Genomic DNA, 20,357 nt, shown 5'->3' with positions numbered 1-20,357 from the left:
TGCCGAGGCAGGCAGAAATTTAGGTTAACATTCAATATGGCCACTTGAGAAAATCAGTTCTTCGACACATTTCGTGGCGAGCGGTTGAGTTTGTGGTATAACGGAATTTTCATACCCTTCGATAGATCGTTTTAGAATGGCGATGTTTTAGCTGGCAGTATACAAATCAGAAAAGAAAAAAAGCGGCTCTTTTGATGGGTATGCAGTCTTTCTTACACTGCAATAGATTTCTTTAACTTTACGTATCGTGTAGCTGTTTTAAAATCAGTCGCTTAAAAATTATATTGATAAACTGTAAGATATAATGAAATAAAAAGAGTACACAGTCTTCGGTATTGCCTAATCAAAAACTGAAAAATGCGTTAGGACCTTTTAGCTGTCCATATTCAACACTGCCAAATGCATCCTTTATTTTTGCAGGCTTACGATTTAAAATATAAGAGATAAATCGTTCGTTCGTTTGCAATGCCGAACCAGATGAGAGTGCTGGACTTTGGCGATGGATCGGTGCCCATCCAGCTGGACTATCCCGATTCGAAGATCTTCAGCAAATGCAGTAGCTACGGCGATCGTGTTCCGGGTACCCATTGGAACGAAATCGCAGTGCACCATAATGGCCGCCTGGAATACTCTCCAAATCGGGAGCATATAATCATGGATGCCTTGTACCAGGCCACAGACGGGGCGGACTTCTTTCCGGTGTTCTACCAGGTGGCCTCCACATAACTCAAACATCCGACATCCGAGTTTTAAACTACATACAATTTTCAGCGTGGGAAGAACGTGGATACCATGCTGGCCAGAAACTGCAAGGCTGCCATTGACAAGTTCTTCAAACAGCGACTGTCCATTAATCTAGAAGGAGGCGCCTCTATACCCATCAGTATTCAATTGGGCGTAGCAGAGTACAGAAGGGACCAGATAACTCCAACGTTCCACATCGCACGGGTGGTCACCAGACTGATGAAACAATTGATTCAAAGGGACGGCGTGGATGGACTACTTAATCTGGACAACTTTGGGGGTCATCCGGAGTTCAAAAACCTTGTGGTAAGCCTGGGCAATCCGAGCATCCTGATGAACGTGTGCCAGGTGATACACAATGATGATAATGAACGCTTTCGGCTGAACGGATTTATATTGTCTAACAACCGCATTCGGGATATACGGCCCTTAACGCTACTCTCCAATGTGGACTACGCCCTGCTCGACTTGAAGAGTAACAAGGCGAGTTGACTAGTCCTGGTTATATGAGCCCCATATAAAAGTTCCTTTCCAGATCAAGTCAGCCGAACGTTTGTGCCGCGCTCTAGAACAATTCAGGGCCAGAGAACTGCTCTTGGAGAACAACCCCATTGTAAAGATATCCAACTTTCCGGCAAACATTAAATCGCTGGAAAGTAACTTCGAGTTGGTGGTAAGTGCACGCCAGGTCGACTTTCTATTAACATATCGCCATATTACTGACATAAAACTACTCCGCAGGATGGAAAGCCTTTCAACATGCTGCACAAGTCCGTTTCGCCTCTGGATGTGGAGATCGATTTGGAAGTGGATGGAGCGCGGATTGACACAAATAACATGTGGAAGTTGCCCGAGTTTGAGAACAGCCAGCATTGGCATGCCTTTTTGGTGGGTTTACCCTGGAATCCCTAGAATTTTCACATTTGATGCATAATTTTTTTTAATAGATACCCGATCCCATTCAAGAATTTAACCAGGAGGTGTTCTTTGACTTTTTCTTTATTAGGCTCGATCCGACCCTGAGCAACTTTTATCCCTGCTACTACAAGGTGAGTCCGCCCATTATCTTCCCATCACATTCCTGCAAACAATAACATTCTATGTTATCCAGTACATTAACACGGAGCACGTTTTCCTCGTGCGCAATTGCTTTGATCAGATTGCACACCTGGTAAACAATTGCAACCTAGAGATGACAATTCCGACTGGTGATCGGATTTTTCGCTACTATCTGCGAATGAATGTGAGCACCGTCAAACAGCATCATGTCGATCCGGAGGAGTGCATACAGAAAGCTGTCTCGCAATGTTATGTGGCACAGAACCGAATGCTCAACCTCGAACGGTTTCACTCCAGAGAATGTCTAAAGGATGTGATAGTGTCACTAAGCTCGCCAAAGATCTTGACCTACGTACTGTCGGTAGCGTCGCGGAAGTTCATGACCACCTGTTCAGAGATCCGCCTGTGCCACAACAAGATCCTTGTTCTGGATGGAGCCCATGTCCTTGGTATGATGGGGTGCCTGCGAGCGGTGGATCTCAGTCACAACTGGGTGCAGGATCTGTCAAGCATCCACAGTCTGGGCAACCTGCCTCTCAAGTCCCTGGTACTTCACGGAAATAAACTCTGTCGCAACTACAGACTTCCCAGCGAATATGTCAGGGCGGTGAAGGAGGTGTTTCCACAGTTGACCACCTTGGATGGCGTGGACCTTCAGACGAATCCTGGCCAGTCGTTGCAGAAGAACTTTCTTTGCGATACAGGTGCCTACGAATTGGTGGGTGCCTTTCTTGAAAACTATCTCCGGGAGTTCGAAAACGATGAGTTTCGCCATAATCTGTACAAGTATTACTCTGAAAACTCGATCTTTACTCTAACATGTAACTACAACGTGGTGCAAAATCACCAGACTCCAAAGATATTGCAGCGTTTATCAAAGTACAATAAGCATGCACGAAATCTGCGCAACAAGGACTATTCCAAGGCAAGCGATGGCGTGTTCATTGGCTCTACATATATCGTTGAAATCCTATTGCAACTGCCACGAGTCACCCACGACTTCCACTCCCTGCAGACGGACGTAATGCACTACGATGGTAAGGGGGCGGTTATCTATGTGGCTGGCTTGCTACGGGACGAGCCACCTAGCACGAGGAACGGTCACGGGAGCAGAACGGACATCGGTGGTGTTCTTTTGGGTTTTAGCCGACAGTTTGTGGTCACGTTCGATGAGGCGAACTTGGTAAGTTAAGAAAATGCTGGATGCGATTAACTTAAGCTTTTGCTTACGATACAATGAATGATGATGATAGAATATAAATAATCTTTTTACAATCTAGGGCTTGGGAAAGAGGGCTCGTCGCCTAAAGATTGCCAACGAACGTCTACACATAACGAATCCATCGAAAACTGCAATACGAAATGCCTTCAGTGTAAATTTTCCAGATCTAAGTGAACGTCAGGTGGAAGAGGATTCCCTGGATGTGAAGGATCACAAACTGCTGCTTTTTCAAGAGGTAACCGGCCTCATTTCCACTTGGGTCACATCGATTGTGGAGGAAGCCGATTGGGACTTTGAGCGAGCCCTAAAATTGTTCATTCAGAAGAACGCTGATCACGAGATCCCAGATCTAGCATTCGCCTAGAATATGTGATCTCTATAGAAAATATTTATCTATGACGAAAGTTAAACCAAAACTAATTAAATGGAATCGATTTACAATCTCCACTAAAATTTAAACTTATAATCACAAAGGCAATAGACAAAGAAACATTGTTTTAATATTTTATATTAGTTCCTATTTCTTTATGAAATTAAGAGAATAGAACGGAATGAAAATTATTAGGAATATAACCGCTATCGGTTCTAGATGTCATATACTTTTGTAAAATAAGTGGTGCCTCCATGTAATCCGAGAGTTACTTGTTTTGTTGGTTTTTCAATACCTGTGTTTCCTCTTTCGCTATAAATACTGAACCTATTATGCAAATGCGATATCCCAATAAAACTACCTTGGATTACCATTAAAAAGTAATTTAGATGGCCGAAAACATTTATTTGATAATTAAGAGTTAATCACTTGCAAAGAGAATTCTCTTTTCTACACATGTACGGGAGCTATATATCCTCAACTTCGAATCCGTAGCTGCGGAGGAATGGGGTTTGGGCAGTGGGAAACAAACATTGAGAAAATGCCATCGCTTAATTATTTAAATATTTTGTAGACTAGAAAAGGTTTCTAAATACATTTAGCATATGTTTTTGTATAATATGTATAATGCATTAGTAAACGCACAGTTCAAGAGCCTTACATGATAAATTACAAAGGAGAAAAGTCCGACTAAGCTCTAAGGATTTTCATATATCATTTAATCATGTGTTTCTGCTCAATGGATTTAGCTGAATGCTAATGGTTCGTTCATGCAAATATTGTGTACGGCTGATTGGGTGTAAAAAAAAAATTGAAAGAAATTCGAGTGTTTTCCATGCTTTTTATGTCTTGGTTTTAATTCCATAAATTAGATCAAGTTTCAAAACATACTCTAATGCCAAAATGAACGAATAACACTACTCCAAGCTATGAGCGCGTTAATATCAGATTAGTCTTTTGCGTTTCACGTCCGTCTCCGCTTCCGTTTCCGGCTTGTGTGCATCTCGTGTGTGACTGTATGTATTGTGGGTAATTACAATGGTTAATTTATCGGCAAAGGTAGTGACAAGTGGCAAGCGCTGCGAATGTCGCTAAACCCTTGGCTTGGACAAACAAATAAAACTGCAAAATTGGCGCTCATAGTGGTGATTAGTTAGATCTTCGGTTTTGTATGCTTCTGTGTTTGCTGCGTCGGCAGCTGCTGCTGTATGACCCGATTTGATTTGGTTCTCCAGCCTCCCGATAATGCTTCATTTGCGTCTGCCGCTTACAGTGCTCCAGCCTCCAGAATCCGGGTGTTGATGGTTCTGTTGCCGGGCACTGCGTGCTGAGGTGGCCGTGTGTGGAGCACCACTGGCGGCGGACGCGGCAGCATCATCTCACTTTTTACCGGGAGGCGCTATTGGTTGGCCGCGCTCCTTGCCGCGCAGCTTAATGCCAAGAACGCGTTCCATTTTACCCAGAATCAAGTTGTTTGGAATACCGCGACCGGCCTCGTAGTCGGTTACCACTTGCTGCTTTTCGCAGATTTTCTGAAATAGATGAAGTTCGAGTTAAACAATGTCATTAAATTGAACTTTAGACGCACATCTGATTTGAAAAGCTATTTTTAGATTTATCAATGCTATATTTAGTTTGCTATTATAGTTTGGTGACCTAGTGAATTGTAAATATATAAAACTAACCAAAGGAAAAGCTGCCTTCCAATAAGGTTTTTTTTTTGTATACATTAGAGATATTCAAAATATTTCTGACAGCATGATTTTAAATGGTATAAAAAACCATTGGTATTAGGTTTTGAAAGGAAAAACATCTATCGTCTATTCACTACAATGTAATGCATTGAACCTACAGTTGCCAGGTCCTTTTGGCTGAGGCCCTTGCTCTGTCGTCCCTGTTGGATGAGCTTGCCCACATCGAGAGGGATCTTGTCGTGGCGCAGCTCCTCTGTCTCGCGGTCCAGTTTGGCAGTGTTCTTGGTGGTCACATGCTGCTTGTTGGTGCCAGCACCATCTGTACGTAAAAGATTTGAAGTGTGTCATTACTAGGGGACTTCCCACGGGCAGCGTGAAAGGTTTGCTTGCGATTGTGAAATCGGCGGAAAGCTGGCCCAACCAGCAACTGAATTGCCACGCAATGCAGCAGGAGGCGATTCTAGGTTAGACTACAGTGGTGTGGTCGCAAAAGGGGGTCACTCATCAATGGAGGAGGTCGAGATGTTTGGCCGGCACTCACACTTCTGTTGGGTATCCACGGCGACTCCTTGGCGGCGCGCCTGGTTGACCGCCGATTCCGTCTTGAGGGTCGACGATTTGGGTGCCTTCTTCCGCAGAACAGTCACAGAGTCCCAGTCCGACATCTTTTTCGTCGATTTGTGGTGGAGACGAAAAATTAAAATTTATGAGTGAAAACTGCCGAACTAATCGCCTCGTTGACTCGCTGCGTTTGAAAGAACTCACATTGGCTGCTTTGCTTTGTTAAATCTGATTTTATTATTAATTAAAACTACGAAATTCCAGAACTATCTTCAATTCAGTGTTACCAGATGGTATATTCCCGACCAGTCCTGATTTTGCACTAAAAAATCTTGTTTGTCGCGTAAGCTCAACAGTGCGATTCAAAGTCCTTCAATTTAGGAAAGTATTAGCGGTTCTTAAAAATAGATATGCAATTTTCCAACAGTTAAATCATATTAAAAAAAACATTTGTTGTTTTGTTGTTAAAATTTCGCATTTCCATCCATGGACTTCCCACGTGAAACTTTGAAAAACTGGCAACGTTTAGGCCTATCGTAACTCGATATCAGCAAAAACAGCTGTTTCCTTGCAAACGCTCGATGACTTCAATCGATACTTTTGCAGGCGGTATTTCAAAAGTTGTATATTTTTAAATTTTCTTATTTTCCCGTAGCTCCTAGATTTTTATACAATAGAAAACTTATTATTATGTACATTTTTAAATAAATAGTATTCATGATGATAACTATATCGCATTTGTGCTTTTGTACACAAAATACAAGGGATATTGAAGTCGAAAACAATAAATTCTGTTGATTTGTTCAATATTTTAATAAACCAAATAACGTACGAGATTTTATCTAAGTTGCCAAGGGGAATGCTACAATTTCAATTAAAAATTTCCAGATTTCAGTGGAAACGTTGAAACATTGTAAGGGTTCTTTTGAAGTTTGAAAACAACTCATGTTGGTTTTGTGACGCAAGTAAGTCCTTGACTAACGTCATAGTTGCGTACTATTCGGCTTTTAAGTGCTAATAATGGATCGGAGCCACTTCAGAATGTCATCCCCTTATCGACTCAGGCAGCAATCTTCATAGAAAGACAGATTGTTCGAGTCCAACGCCAATTACTTATCTGCCGGGAGGAGAATTCCGATGATATTTCAAGTGAAATCTATACTAAGGATCGCAGTTCCTTGCGGGCTTTGTTCTTATCAGGCAAATGCGATTAGTGCCGCCAAAGCAGTAAACTTGAACGTCTGAAACGATGGAGGTGGACTTTGGGGGCGCTCTATTGTTATTTGAATCAGGTGACGCTATAGTCAAGCTATAACTCTTTCTTAAAACATTTCAACTGTGATTATTATAGATAGTTTTAAATTTATTTACCACTTGAAGCTAATTCAAAGTACTCACCTATATATGTATAAGCTTATAAATGAGATCTGCTCTAATTAAAAGTTGTCATATTTATGTTAATCAAGGAAATAAATTATCAGGTTATTATTATGATATCAAATAAATTATCAGTTAACATACAAACGGGTTTGGAATAACGATAAGCTATGATGCGATTTACACAAAATTGCAATTAGGGATTACACTAAACTTTATCAGTTTATTGTAAGTTATTTTTATGCACATGTATAGCTTTTGATTTATATTATAATAATGTTAGGAAAAAGAAGTATAGCCAATATAGAATTTTTAAACTATGATCTTATAAAACAACAAGTAAACATTACTTATGGTACTTACAATTTTCGATATATTGTAGATTTAACTATCTGTAGCGTTTTCCATACTTTATAAAAAACTGGTAGCTTACTAATTGCTAATACTAATATTCCAATTCATTTTGGTTACAATATATGTTTATATTTGAGTGATGATTTATTCGGTGATCTCAGTTGGCCTAATTATCATAGTTCTGTCCTGTTGAAGTCGTTTTACTTAAGTATAATTTGAGTTAGTTCCTTATCTTCATCTCACCTGCGCTTCCCCACCTGCGCAAAGTGTTTACAAATTGTAATCTCTTATCGCGTAACTTCCCAGAGCAAAGAGTAAGGGAGAGAAAACGTGTGAGAAGAGAGAGAGGCAACTTGGAGGCGATTTGGGCGCGTTTTCGTCAGTTTCATTTCGAGCGTTCAGCGGTCGCGACGTCGTGTGCGGTTAAGTCGCTTGAAACGGCTAAGGGAAAAAAACTACTGCCCAACTTCAATTGTTTACCAAGTGCATTTAAATTACCAACTAGGTGCGTGTGTGTGTGTGTGAGCTCCTTTAAAATTCAGCTAATTCCCAATTATGATATAATGTCACGAGCACAATTTATGAGGCATAAACTGTCGTCTATTCGTATATTTAAAGCGAAATTCACATAATTTGTGCCAAGAAATTCACGCGATCATTTTGGCGGTGGCAATTACATGGCACTTAATTGATCCATTAGATTGCACTCTAAATATCTAGCTATCTATCTATCAATTTTAGATATTTCCCAGTTGCACCTGCGGCTTCTGTTTATTTTCGTAATTCGCAGTCACAGATTTCTAGATGGAATTCGCTGGGGGAACCTGTTCGCTTCGGTCATCTACGTATAATTGTTGTATAACAAACGGCTAAACAAATAACGTATTTCTATTATTTTTATTTTTCTTTCGATTTCGTGATGAGCTCAGCGAAATAGTATAGTATTAAATGGTTACCATTCGACGTTTTGCATATGAATGAAAATGGCTGGAAACTTGAGGTGTCTACATTAATCAGTTTTTTTGGGAACGAATTTGCTTTTGCTTGTTTCTTACTTTTTTTTTTTCGGTCTCCATTTCCACGCAGCGTGTGACTTTTTTAATTCGCCAAAGGGCAAAAAAAAACTGAGAAAAATGCACGAATTACAAAGTTGTAGCTCCAAAATATGTCATCTTACATTTAAATGTAATGTAATTCATATATATTTATTTAAATGCAATCGTTTTTTAAAGATTTCGAAATGTACACATCTATATCTACAACTATAGAATTTCTTGCAGTGCATCTAACCCTATGATAGGTTCAACGTTCTAGGCTGAAATCAAATCGTATTTTTTTTTTTTGCCAGAATTCGTGGCCAAATCGCGTTTCGTTGGCTGAGCAATCAAATTAGCAGGTGGCAGCCGTTTGCATCACCTGAGTGGAGTGTGGAGCGACTCAAATGAGCCGAGTGCGTTTTGCACGCGTTTTAATAACGCGCTTAAAATAATTAAGTCTATCCGGCGCAGGCAGATTAATCTAAGTTCGTGCACTTAAAGTGGATAGTAGGACAAAGATAGGCGAATTACGCAAACAAATAGTTGTAACAAGTGTCTTGTTGGCGGCCAACTTCCCGATTGCCAACTTCTCTGGGGGGGATTGCCAGATTTATGAGTGGCCCCGCGGGCACGCGACTCCCACTTGGACACGCCATGCTCTGCTTGGCTCTGCTACTGCCCTTTCCGCCGTCCAAGGACCGCGGGGACACATTAAACAACCTTTAATTTCGTTTCATTATCGCTTAACTCACATACATACAAAATCTGAATTTTCCGTGGGTTTCAGCCCTAGAAAATATTTGGAATTCCCTCGAGTTCTTGCCGCTCGAATGTGTCGACGGCTTCAATACTTGTCATTTTGCTACATGAGGAGCGTGGGTGAGTCGAGTCTCGGCCCATTATCTGGGCCAACTACCTAGGTAAAAACAAACAAACCAATATGTAAGCATTTGGCCAGAAGAGATGGCGAGGGAACCGGTTTTAGGCCAACGACTCGAACTTGTTTTTCCTCAGCTGCGATCGGCTTTGCTCTTGGAAAATTTGGTCGCCCCTGGTTTTCCATAGCACTGTTTTTCCATCTGTCTTCCCTTCAAATCGTTTTGGCCAAGTTGTTGCACAAGTTGTTAGGAATTGCTTGGCCCTATTGAAGAGCTAAATAATGTGGGGTTTGTTTGGCTTCTGATCTCAATGGAAAACAAAATGTATACAACAAATATTTATTTTTCCAAATAAAGGGAGATTTTCCTCTATCTTTTTCTGAAATTGCTATAATAATAATATAATAACAATAATATTGACAGAAGCCATTCAAGTTTAACAATGTTGCCAAAATCGTTCACATAAAACACCTACCTACTGGTAAAGTTCTGCAAGCTATTTTAATCCCAGACAAAGAACCATATTTTTAATGGGCTTAGGTAAATTGGTTTTATTTTTATTTCAGGCATGTGTTTATATTTTTTTTTAACGATTTCCGGCGATTTTTCCAATCTCAAACTATTTGTTTGCTCTTGAAAATCTCGATATGTAGGTTATAAAAAATTGCTTTTTTCTTGAAAGTTGCACAATTTTAAGTACCTTAGTTAAGTAAACTTCTTAAAAAATGTATAATAAACCGCGCACGATTGCGCAGTGTAAATAAGTTCAAGTGTTTGACTTTAATTAGCAACTTTTATATTTAGCAACCGCAAAGAGAGAGGAAAATTCTCACGATCGCCCCACCATTCGCCTCAAATAAATTGCAGAATTTGTCAAAAGCCGTTCCCTCTTGATACGTTGCCAAAATGATTTTGGCATTGGCCATTGCTCACTTAACCTTAACCGAAACACTTTCCATTATATTCCTTTTGGCTTCCTTGTTTGCCATCGCGAATAGTTCAGCAGCGTTCTCGATTTTTAATGGGCATTAGTGAATACGTATATATCATTCGAAAGGCGACCGACGTCAGATATTCCGCCTGCCAACCAACTATCCCCGAAAATACTTTTGGAAACGCTTTCAAAATTCCCAGCACCATTTCCCTTCCCCACTTCACCCCTTCTCACTTGTCACGCTGAGGTCAAGCAGGCGGCATATTTTCAAATATTTTCCAAACGTACACAGGCCAGACCGGAGATCCCACAGAGATCCGTCGGAATTGTAATGGGGAAGGTCGCCTTGGGGCCCTGGGTGATAAATTAAGTACTTAATGCTCGCCGGCAATTTTCGGAGCTATCGCATTTAATTAAAGATTCCCAAAGGCAGGCGGAGAACTACGCTCGTATCATTCGGGGCTCCAAACGCCGTTTTCCCGCAGGAATTCGATGTCTGCATATTAACTAGATGATGGCCTTGTCTTACAATGGCCCAATGTCCCAATGTTTTTTATGTTATGCTCGGAACATGGATGTTCCGGTCGCCCAAGACTGTCCATAAATACAAAACATATATGTACATATATGAGAGGACTGTGTAATATCTCGGTTCATATGGCTTTCATGATATATGCGCCATTTGAAGGGGACGTGTCGGGGATTTTAAGTGAATTGCGCTTGAGCATCATTACGATAATTGGTGGACCGACCTGGCAATCGCCCCCACCTCCTCCCGCCACTCATTTGCACACGTACGCTAATTAATATGCACGGTAGTTGCGGATCTTTGATTTAAGCATTCTACACTCTTAGCCACTTGTCTTCTTTTTGGTGCGACCATACTCGTATTCGCGGGCAGCTGTGAAAACCGCTAGCGAACACTGGAAAAGCGAAAAGTTTGCGTGCATGATCAATTAACTTGGCCAGCAATTGATGCAAGTATCTGCGCATTCACTGCTCCACATCTCCGAATTGTGTTTCGTAATCGAAATTATATAATTTCACCGCAAAAGGTTCAACGATCCCAGATCGAGATCGATCGATCCGATCGGTTGGATCTGTTCAGTGTGTGCTGGAAAAATCAATTGGTGAAATGATGAATTGGATTTCGAGTCACTAACAGTGACTTCTGCTGCAGACAGACCAAAGAAAAATTAGTGAAAAACACATCTATAAATTAGGCAAAATGGAAACAGTCGGAAAAAAAAACGGCAGCCGAATATATTTCTGTTTTGATTTATGCTCCATGCTCTAAAAAATTCACAAATGAAACCGGCACGAGGGCAGATCTCTTAGAAATAAGAACTACAAGTTTATTGAAAGGCAATGGATACACCGAAACAAAAGTATGAGTAAATATCGCATATCGAATGAGGAGGAAAATCAAATTTGTAATTAATTTTCATTTTCCCTTAATAATATGCCACATTCGAAATAATCGCGATATTTTCCGTGTATAACGAGGCGTTTTCCATTTATGTACACAGTCAGGCAAATTAGCCGAATGTCACGATCAATGGAGAATATTAAGCGTATATCATATATTAAATATTACTCACAGATCAAATTAGTTTTCCGAGTTGGCGAATCTGTTTTACAAACGATGGGGGGGCAGTTGGCAGCAATTTGCTCGCCCAGTTCATAAAGCCAGCTAAGTAAACGCGAGATGGCAGCCAAATTGGAATTTTAATTTCGCATTGAGAAAACACACAAAACTAGAAAAATGCCGATGCGAATGGGAATGGGTTGAAAATGCAAACAAAGGAGGGGCATTCAATTGATTAGGGGAGTGCCCGCCCAAAGGGGGACTTGGGTCTCAGATAGCAGATCGTCTGAAATATCGGAAAATATCCAAAGTATCTGTAGCGCTAGAAAAGTGCAAGCAATCCGCTGGATGCGATGCGAATGTGAGGCAATTATTTGCACTTGAAAATGCAAAGATGGCACTGGAGGCGGCAAAATTTAGATGCGTGTGTCAGTCAGATCGCTTTTTGGCCTTCCGCACATGGGATGTGTAATTGGAAATTTCACAAGCTAATTGCAGCTGTCAATGCTATGCCACTGACGTCACAGGTGCACTGAGAGAAAACTTAAGATATTAAGACACGATAAGTTCAAGCATTATACTTGGGAAAGCAGACAATGTATACTTCCTTTAAATATGGTACTTAAATGTTTATATATTTATAAAGAAATTAATTCGATTAAATTCGATTCTTTTAATAAGTAAATATGTTGGAATATCATAAAAGTAACCAACCCGAACTTTCTTTCTGTGTACCAGCATCACATATCCGTCATATTTATTTATTTACCATGCCATCCATGCAACAGGTTGCCCAACTGCATTTACCAGCGATCGAAACTGTAAACACAAAAAACCCCAAATTTGTTTCCAAAATCATTTTGTTTTTTTTTTTGGATTAAGGGGCTTTTTGGATCATCTATTTCTGGTGCTGTGGCAACAATTTATTTGTTGTTCTTTCGACTTGTGTTTTGACTGGCAGAGCATTTATTTTGTTTGGAAGCGTGTTCCACCAAATGCATTTCCAAAATATAAGCAACATTCAACCGCAAAAGGCATCGAAATACATAGAAAAAACATTGAATACCAGTAAAACCGTTTATTTGTATAATTTTCCCCAGAAGTCACGATCTTCAAGAGTACGATTTTGTTCAAGCATAAAGACTAAAAATAAGCGAGCGGCAGCCTTCATCTCCTATTACTTTTTTTTCTTAGGGTCTTCAGGCTTAGGAAACTTGGTATTATATAGGGGAATCCATCCGGCAATAACTTTCCAATCGGTATAGTAAACAACAGCCAATGCTGCAGCCAGCCCAAAGGTGACAGCGGATGGTGCGCTGTGGACATAAGAAAATATTAATGTCAATACTGGGTATGCTTCTTAGGCCAGGCTGGCAACTCTGTTTAGAATGCAACTCTGGCTATCTCGTGCCCTTCCTTTGCCTTATCTTCACACTCACAAGGCTACGGCCAATGCTTTTTGATTTTGCGATGGTTTGTGCTTGCACCATAGACCACATGCTTTTTTCTTTAAACTCATTTTGATTTTTAGATTCTGAAAGAACTTCGCTTGCTATCAAATTTTAGAAGTATAGCGTCGGGCCAGCTTGTCACTCAAAATTCATATTATAACTATCTACGAAGTTCGAATTACAACACGCTAATGAGCTATTGTATACCCATCGAAATGAACTGCAAAAGGCATTGATTAATCAATGTCGGATGCGGGCACTAAATTGAAACATTACAATCTTTTATGAGCAATCTATGAGCAATCCCAACTTGTTGTTGGCCTGACCTAATTGGAAAAGGAGTGTGAAGGTGGAGACAGGGGTTGGAGTTCGCTTGATGGACTCGAGCTGATGACTAAAAGCCACGTGGAGGACTAGAACTGCAGCAATTTGTCAGCAGGGCCAAGCGAAAATCATTAGCCTAATTTTCAGGGCCAGAGTGAGGTTACTTCTTCGCGGCGCTTCTGTGCACTGAGAAAAAGGATGTAGCGTCAAATCTGGGAAAAAAATACAAGACATATTGCAAAGAATTTTCTATAAGTTTCCAAAATCTTCAAGGATTGCTCATGCAATGTGCTTGTAATATTAAAATGCATCCTGGGAAATATGTTTTGATGAGGCACCCTTTAGACACACGCTAAGTAAACATTTTTTCCCAGTGTGGGTGCGTGTGTGCTGGCATTTCTTCCGAACTCCGACTGGATTTCCATTCGATTCGATTCTGTGGGCCCCTCCCAGGTTGTCTTGCCAAGCTCCTTGCCAGACGCCAGCGAAGCAATTTAAATGCCACACCTTTCCGCTGTCTGAGGTGGGTGGCTTCCAGCGGGCCTTCACATATGACACTCGCTGTGTCCATTAGGGCAGCCACAGCCAGTTGGACAGGACGACAGTTCAAGGATATGCGCCCAACCGAAGGCTGGGCCCGTTAAATGTTCGGGCAACCCTTTTGCCGCCTCCCAGCTGACTCCATCCTCCGTTTCCCTTTGAATTTCCCCAGAGCTATGCGCCTGCTGATTTTGCTACTGCTGCCACTGGTGGCCATCGCCCAAGATGACTACTGCTTCAGCAAGGACACCTCCCGCCTCCAGACACGCCAGTTCTCCTCGAAGACCGCCTATCAGATCGTCAAGGGCACGGACATCGACAAGCAGTACCTGGTGCCCGGCTGTCAGCCCCAGAAGATGTGGATCTTCCACAGACACGGCACACGGCTGCCCAAGAAGAGCATGATCAACAAGGCGCCCAGGGTGGCCGAGGTGAGTGCTGCAGTTAGGATTAGGTAAAGATAAGAAGAATGCTTTTACTTTTCCGAGTGTAATCACTCTTTCGCGAAAATGAAACCTATTAGTTTATTCAGTGAATTACAAACGTGTAAGCCATAATTCATTGACAGCCAAGCTGCCCATTTAGGAAACGTTTTATTGCCAACAAATATGAGCTATAGCTGCGTAAAATTTACGACGTTGTAATCTTTACAAATATATCATTTGTATGCAGCACAAGTAACAGCCATTCAAATGCCAGCTTTAAAGGCCATTTGTTTTTGTAAACTCAATAAAGTAGCTCAATTGTATATTCATGATAATCATTTCCAGCTGCGCGATCTCATCATTAACAACTACCAAGTGGCCAGGACCAAGCCCGAAACGGATGCCCTCTGCCAGACGGACCTGATTGCCATCAAGTTGTGGAAGTGGAACAGCAGCATAACGCCCGACATGGAGGAGTATCTGACCGCCCAGGGCTACGAGGATCTCCGGGGTACGGCCAAGCTGTACCAGCGGTACTACCCCACTGTGCTGACCCCCAACTATAACGACACTTACTACCAGGTGGGTTTGGAAGCGGTTAGCTATCATAAAGAAAATATATATATTTATTGGTTACTTTAGTTCCGCCACACGGACACCCAGCGCACCACGGAAAGTTTCAAGGCTTTCGCCGAGGGTCTCTTTGGTTCCCAAAACGCTGCTCATCCCGTCGAGATTCCCAAGCAGGATCTGCTGCTGCGTCCCTATGACTATTGCTCCTCGTTCAAGGATGTGAACTACAAGGATGAGGGCTCTGAGTACTACAAGTTTCATCAGTCCAAGCTGTACAACGACACGTTGGCGGAAATCTCCACTCGATTGGGGTAAGTTTGAAAAATTAAAGTTTCCCATGAATATTGCAAGATTTTAAAAAATTTAATTTTTCACCCACAGTTTCCTTTACACCCTGGAGGAGGCGGACATCAAGCTGATGTACGATATGTGCCGCTATGAGCAGGCGTGGAATGTGAGTGTGTTATTCGAGGAATTCTTAGAAAAGTTAGTTGGTCAACTGCAAATTACAGGTGGACCGCAATAGCGTCTGGTGCGGCGCCTTCTTGCCGGAGCAAATAACGGTCTTTGAGTACCTGGAGGATCTAAAGTACTACTACGGTTCGGGCTATGGATTCCCGGAAAACGCACATCTTAACTGCCGACTGGTGCAGGACCTGCTCACCCACCTGAGCAACCCGGTGTCGCCGCATGTGGTGGCTCATTTCGGTCACTCGACTGGTCTTCTAACCCTGATTACTGCGCTGGGAATCCAGAAGGACGACATCAAGTTGAGGGCGGACAATTACGATAGTTTGACGAGCCGCCGCTGGAAGACCAGCCTGATCGATCCGTTTGCCGCCAATTTCGTGGCGGTGAAGTACGACTGTCCGGCGGACTTGGATCGCGAGAAGGTGGTCTTCTTCCTCAACCAGCAGGCCGTGCAGCTGGACTGGTGCAGCGTCGGCCTGTGCAAGTGGTCCGATGTCCTCGAGAAGTACAAGACCATTGCGGATGCGGACTGTGGCGAATACTACTGCCGGACGGGAGGTGCTCCATCGCTGGGATCCGGAGTTGGTGGACTTCTGGCCACCACGCTCGCCGCCATGCTGGTCTACTTAATGCACTAACTTTCGATTAGATTAGTTTTTAACTCGTAATGTACAAATTTCGTACCAAATGGAGGGACGCCTCGCGGCGCATGTCAGTCAAGTATTTTTTGATTTAGATTTTTTACTTTTAATCCAGCTACAGCACAATTCTTCACACAGTCGAGAAGTCACACACACACAAAAAACACACACAACCAGATACTGAAATATTCAACTTAACGATTTTTCTAAACGCTTAATGAACGTTGATGGCGCTCCAGTCAGAAATAGCTTTATATTAACTGAATAAAATGAGTCTTTAAAATGTGAGTGTTGTTTCAATTCGTTATAATTTCGCGCCAAGGCAACTGCTTCATGTATAATGTATAATTCATGTAGAATGTATATGACACATACGCGAGCGCTAGATGGCGCTTGCAAGCAGTACAGTGGGTTTGTAACACAAAAGTTTATCAATAGTGTGCTTTAAATTCATTCCACTTATAAAAAAAATATGTATAACACAGAAATATAGTCTTAAAGTTTAAGTAACACCTGATTGAATGCACAATGTTCTCTACCTCAGCAACTCCATGAAAATTTTCCACAACATTTATTTTGCAAAGGTTTTCGCTTTGTTTATAGAAACGGCTTAAAAGGCCATTTAAGATGTGCCAAAGTAACTTGGTTTAAATGTGTAATGAAATCATCTACCTAATCTTTAGGTTAGCAATTAATATAATCGTTTAAAATACTAACCCTACTGTAAATACTCACAAGTCGCTTATGCCCGGCTTAAAACATGGAAGAAATTCGAATTTAATTACATTTCCCAGGCACAATCAGTGCGCCATCCACGACCACTGTGTCTAGCCTGGAGGAGCCTCCTGACCTCCACTCCCGGATGTCCCCCTGCAAAAGTCAGCTTTGACAAATCCTTTTCGGGTGTGAAAACCGTAGGCCCTGTTTAAAGTGCCATACCCCGCACTTTTCCACTGTTTTAGATTTTCGCAGAGCGACATGAGCAGGATAATGGAAGGGGAGGGGCAGGTTGGATGCTATGCAGCGTCACGTGTTTCCTGTTAAATGCTCTAATGATGGGTATTAGGCCAGACTAAGTGCCACTCATAAGTGCCGCACACGCACCTGTCTCCTCCAGTTCCTCGGCCCACGATTGTCGTGGTCCTGGCTACCAGCGAATCCGAATCCGAATCCGAAAACCGACTTTGTGACCTGCCACCGCCTTTGACATCGAAATTTACGCAATATGCGTTTTTTATTTCGCTCACTCGTACGCCTTCGACTTACCGGCGTTTTGGCCATTTGGGCGTTGCCACGGCAGCCCAACTGATGGCTTTTTACCCCGCCCACCATCGAGGTCCTGCCAAAATCCACGCCTACTGTCTGCCCCAGCTAGTTGAGTGTCCTTCTAGTTCACCTGAGGACCGAGGGCTGTGTACGTGTTCTTTTGCCACTTTTGCCTCTCCAACTCCGACGAATTTCCTGGTTGATATCCATCCAAGGATTTGTCTAAGTGACTGCTTTTCATTAGTTTAACAACCTCTCGAAAATACAAAAAATTACTTTAAAGACAAGTTCATCCATAAGTAATAGGGTTCTTCAAAGTTTTTTCAAATGTATAACATTTTATATGCTGCCCCAAGAAGTATTTTTAATTAATTAGTTTTTTATGATTGTTGATTTTTATTAGTTGATTTTCCCGAAAACATATAGCTGTATAAAATTGCACTGAAAAATTGTAACAATCAAAGGAAAAGTGATTACACATCCTTTTTAAAGGTCAGTTCATTTTCCCACTCATTAAGTATTCATTCGTACGGTATAATTAATAAATAATAATAAATCCATCTGACAAATGAGAGGAAGAGATTAAACGGTAGCAAAAATTCAGATTGCATCGAGATGAGTGCATAAGCCAGAAGTATTTTCCAAACAAAAATATTTACTCCGGAATGTTTGCACTTTTCGTTTTTTTTTTCCACAATTTTTTTTGTATGTAAGCAAACACTTTGACTTAATTAAAATGACCAAGGCAAACAAAAACTGCAAAAAAAGTAGAGCGAACAAAGAAGAAATTGCTTTGATAACCAAAATGGACTCTCTCTGCCAGCTGGACAAAATCCCTAGGAAAATTACAAGAATTTTTGTGGTCAAGCTATTAATTTTCCAACGTAGAAGTCAAGAGGAATCACACACACACGCGCAGGTGTGTGGGTGTTCAGTGCGTGTGTGGAAAATGGAAAATGAAAAGTTGCAGTGAAAAATGATTACCAGCAGTGCTGACTTCGTTCTAATTTGGGAATTGTTCCCACAGTTGAGCTTCACCTGTGCTTGCAGCAAAAATCATGACACAAAAATGCACGAAGCCGAAGCTTAAATACACTTACTCTCAACTAATATTCATTAGTTGTATATCCAAGTGCATAAAGTAAAATATTACTTAGCATTCATCTTATTCATATATCTTATATCAAAATTTAATGTTAGGCTTACCCATAAAATACTTCGAACATCACCTAATAGTCAAGATACCCGCTTGAAGGATTGGATTACCCGTGCCTGTGCAAGGATTTGAAATTTGGTATATTTGAAGTGTGCCCAGCAGAGCAGTCCCTTATTAGTTATGAGAATATGTGGTGTCCATAACTGCCTGTTGACCGGTTGTGTAATCCAATGCGATGACCAGCCATTAAATTTTATCCGGGCATTTCATTGCTGCCCTGCTGAGCAGAGAGAGTGCCTCCAGGCGATAGTCGGAGTAGCAAACAAGGCCTAATAATTAACCAATTACCTGACGCACTTCAAAGCTCCTGGCCTGGATATCCTGCTCCCGTTCCTCGGGTAGCACACCCACATCCACAACCACCCACACACGGAGCAGTGTTTGTAGAAGGCATTCTGGGTCCTTCTGCTGCTGCCTGTTGCTGCTGGTCAGATTCCGTCCGGAGGCCACAAAAGTTTCATCTCCAGCTGCGGACAGGCGGAGCAGTGCTCGGAATTGCTTATTCATAGCTCACTGACACACAAATGAGTGACCATTACCGAATTGCTGATGGTAGTTTGGGCTTCGGGTCGGACTGAAACCAGTGGGGATCCTGCCGTGGACAGCAAGGATTAACCCGAATCAAATGTTCTTCAAGGGTAGGAAATGAGAAAAGCAACTTTGCGCTCAATTAACAATATATCGTTGGGAAATAAGAGAATTAATAGTTTTGGAATCTTGTTCCATCATTTGATTAAATTATAATTCTTTCTATTTCGAAAAATGCTTGGAAATTAAATGTATATAATAATACCTTACTTTAAAATTCTGTCTGCCTTTCGACTAAACACGTGCAGCGCCCACTTGTTCCCCTGAAATTATGCACAATTAATATAAAAACGTGAGCAAATTGGGCTCATAAATTTGGCAGCCTACAAAAGGTTGAAGCGGCAGACATTTCATTTGAATATATATTTATTTTTAGCACTCAATTAGCACGAGACATTGATTAAGGACGAAAGTGGTTCCCCCAAAACCGAACATCCCAACGTCGTGGATCATCGGGAATGGAAAGAGGGGGAAAGGCCGCCACCTGCAAAAGTCACATCCTTCGGTTAAGGATGCCACCTCGAGGACCGTTAAACGCGGCACTTGACAGGCGACCGTCTGTGTGAAAGTATCTCGTATCCTGGCATCCTTTGTTTTTTATGCTCGCCGCTCGAAAGACAAAGCGTGTATGAAATGTGCACCGCAGGGAAGAAAGACCGAATGAGAAAGGGAAAGGGAAAGGGAAGGACATCAAAATGGAATATCCTGCATACGCAGCCTGTAGTGGAATGAATATCTGCTGCCATTTACGAGCTCAACTCGAATGGCCTGCAGTGATTCCCGCCCTTCCGCCCGACGCACATACTCCGTGTTATCTGTCGGATAGCGCTGTAATGCACAAATTAAATTTATAAATATGCATAATAATTTTTAATAACGTTTCACAGGGCGAGTCTGTCACTTGCAGCGCCGGCTTTTTGCCAACGAAATTGACTTCCTGCGGCAATTCGATTTATCCCAGGCTGAGGTGTGGAATTTCGTGTGGATTTTTCACTTTGTACAAGTCATTGTTAAGGTAATGTTGCAAGTAATCCATCGTTTAGT

General features: G+C 41.8%; 4 protein-coding genes across 4 annotated transcripts; 2 read left to right on the top strand and 2 right to left on the bottom strand.

Annotated features, from left to right (window-relative positions):
* Window positions 1-45: 45 nt before the first annotated feature.
* Window positions 46-3,779, top strand: LOC6738346 (nuclear RNA export factor 2). The gene is made up of 8 exons (XM_016169387.3): window positions 46-198; window positions 421-711; window positions 772-1,227; window positions 1,280-1,417; window positions 1,486-1,632; window positions 1,692-1,793; window positions 1,856-2,986; window positions 3,084-3,779. Exons 2-8 carry the CDS (start codon window positions 466-468, stop codon window positions 3,387-3,389), a joined length of 2,526 nt encoding a protein of 841 aa, XP_016032193.1. The 5' UTR covers window positions 46-198; window positions 421-465; the 3' UTR covers window positions 3,390-3,779.
* A 443-nt stretch (window positions 3,780-4,222) lies between these two features.
* On the bottom strand, window positions 4,223-5,848 carry LOC6738345 (endothelial differentiation-related factor 1 homolog). The gene is given in 3 exon segments (XM_016171594.3): window positions 4,223-4,927; window positions 5,248-5,408; window positions 5,631-5,848. Coding segments are annotated over 3 exon segments (567 nt in total). The 5' UTR covers window positions 5,755-5,848; the 3' UTR covers window positions 4,223-4,645.
* Window positions 5,849-7,731: 1,883 nt separating this feature from the next.
* On the top strand, window positions 7,732-16,531 carry LOC6738344 (multiple inositol polyphosphate phosphatase 1). Its single transcript, XM_016169389.3, has 6 exons — window positions 7,732-7,886; window positions 14,306-14,564; window positions 14,904-15,140; window positions 15,201-15,442; window positions 15,513-15,585; window positions 15,644-16,531. The coding sequence occupies exons 2-6, from the start codon at window positions 14,310-14,312 to the stop codon at window positions 16,238-16,240; spliced, it is 1,404 nt and encodes a 467-aa protein (XP_016032189.1). The 5' UTR covers window positions 7,732-7,886; window positions 14,306-14,309; the 3' UTR covers window positions 16,241-16,531.
* Window positions 12,882-13,417, bottom strand: LOC27207902 (cytochrome b-c1 complex subunit 10). Its single transcript, XM_016183534.3, has 2 exons — window positions 13,258-13,417; window positions 12,882-13,134 (listed from the first exon to the last, which is right to left on the bottom strand). Exons 1-2 carry the CDS (start codon window positions 13,335-13,337, stop codon window positions 12,996-12,998), a joined length of 219 nt encoding a protein of 72 aa, XP_016032190.1. The 5' UTR covers window positions 13,338-13,417; the 3' UTR covers window positions 12,882-12,995.
* Window positions 16,532-20,357: the final 3,826 nt, after the last annotated feature.

This window comes from Drosophila simulans, chromosome 3L (assembly GCF_016746395.2).
Source record: "Drosophila simulans strain w501 chromosome 3L, Prin_Dsim_3.1, whole genome shotgun sequence".
Taxonomy (NCBI): Eukaryota; Metazoa; Arthropoda; class Insecta; order Diptera; family Drosophilidae; genus Drosophila; species Drosophila simulans.
The sequence above is the reverse complement of the archived record's forward strand: the minus strand, read 5'-3'. Positions and strand labels throughout refer to the sequence as shown.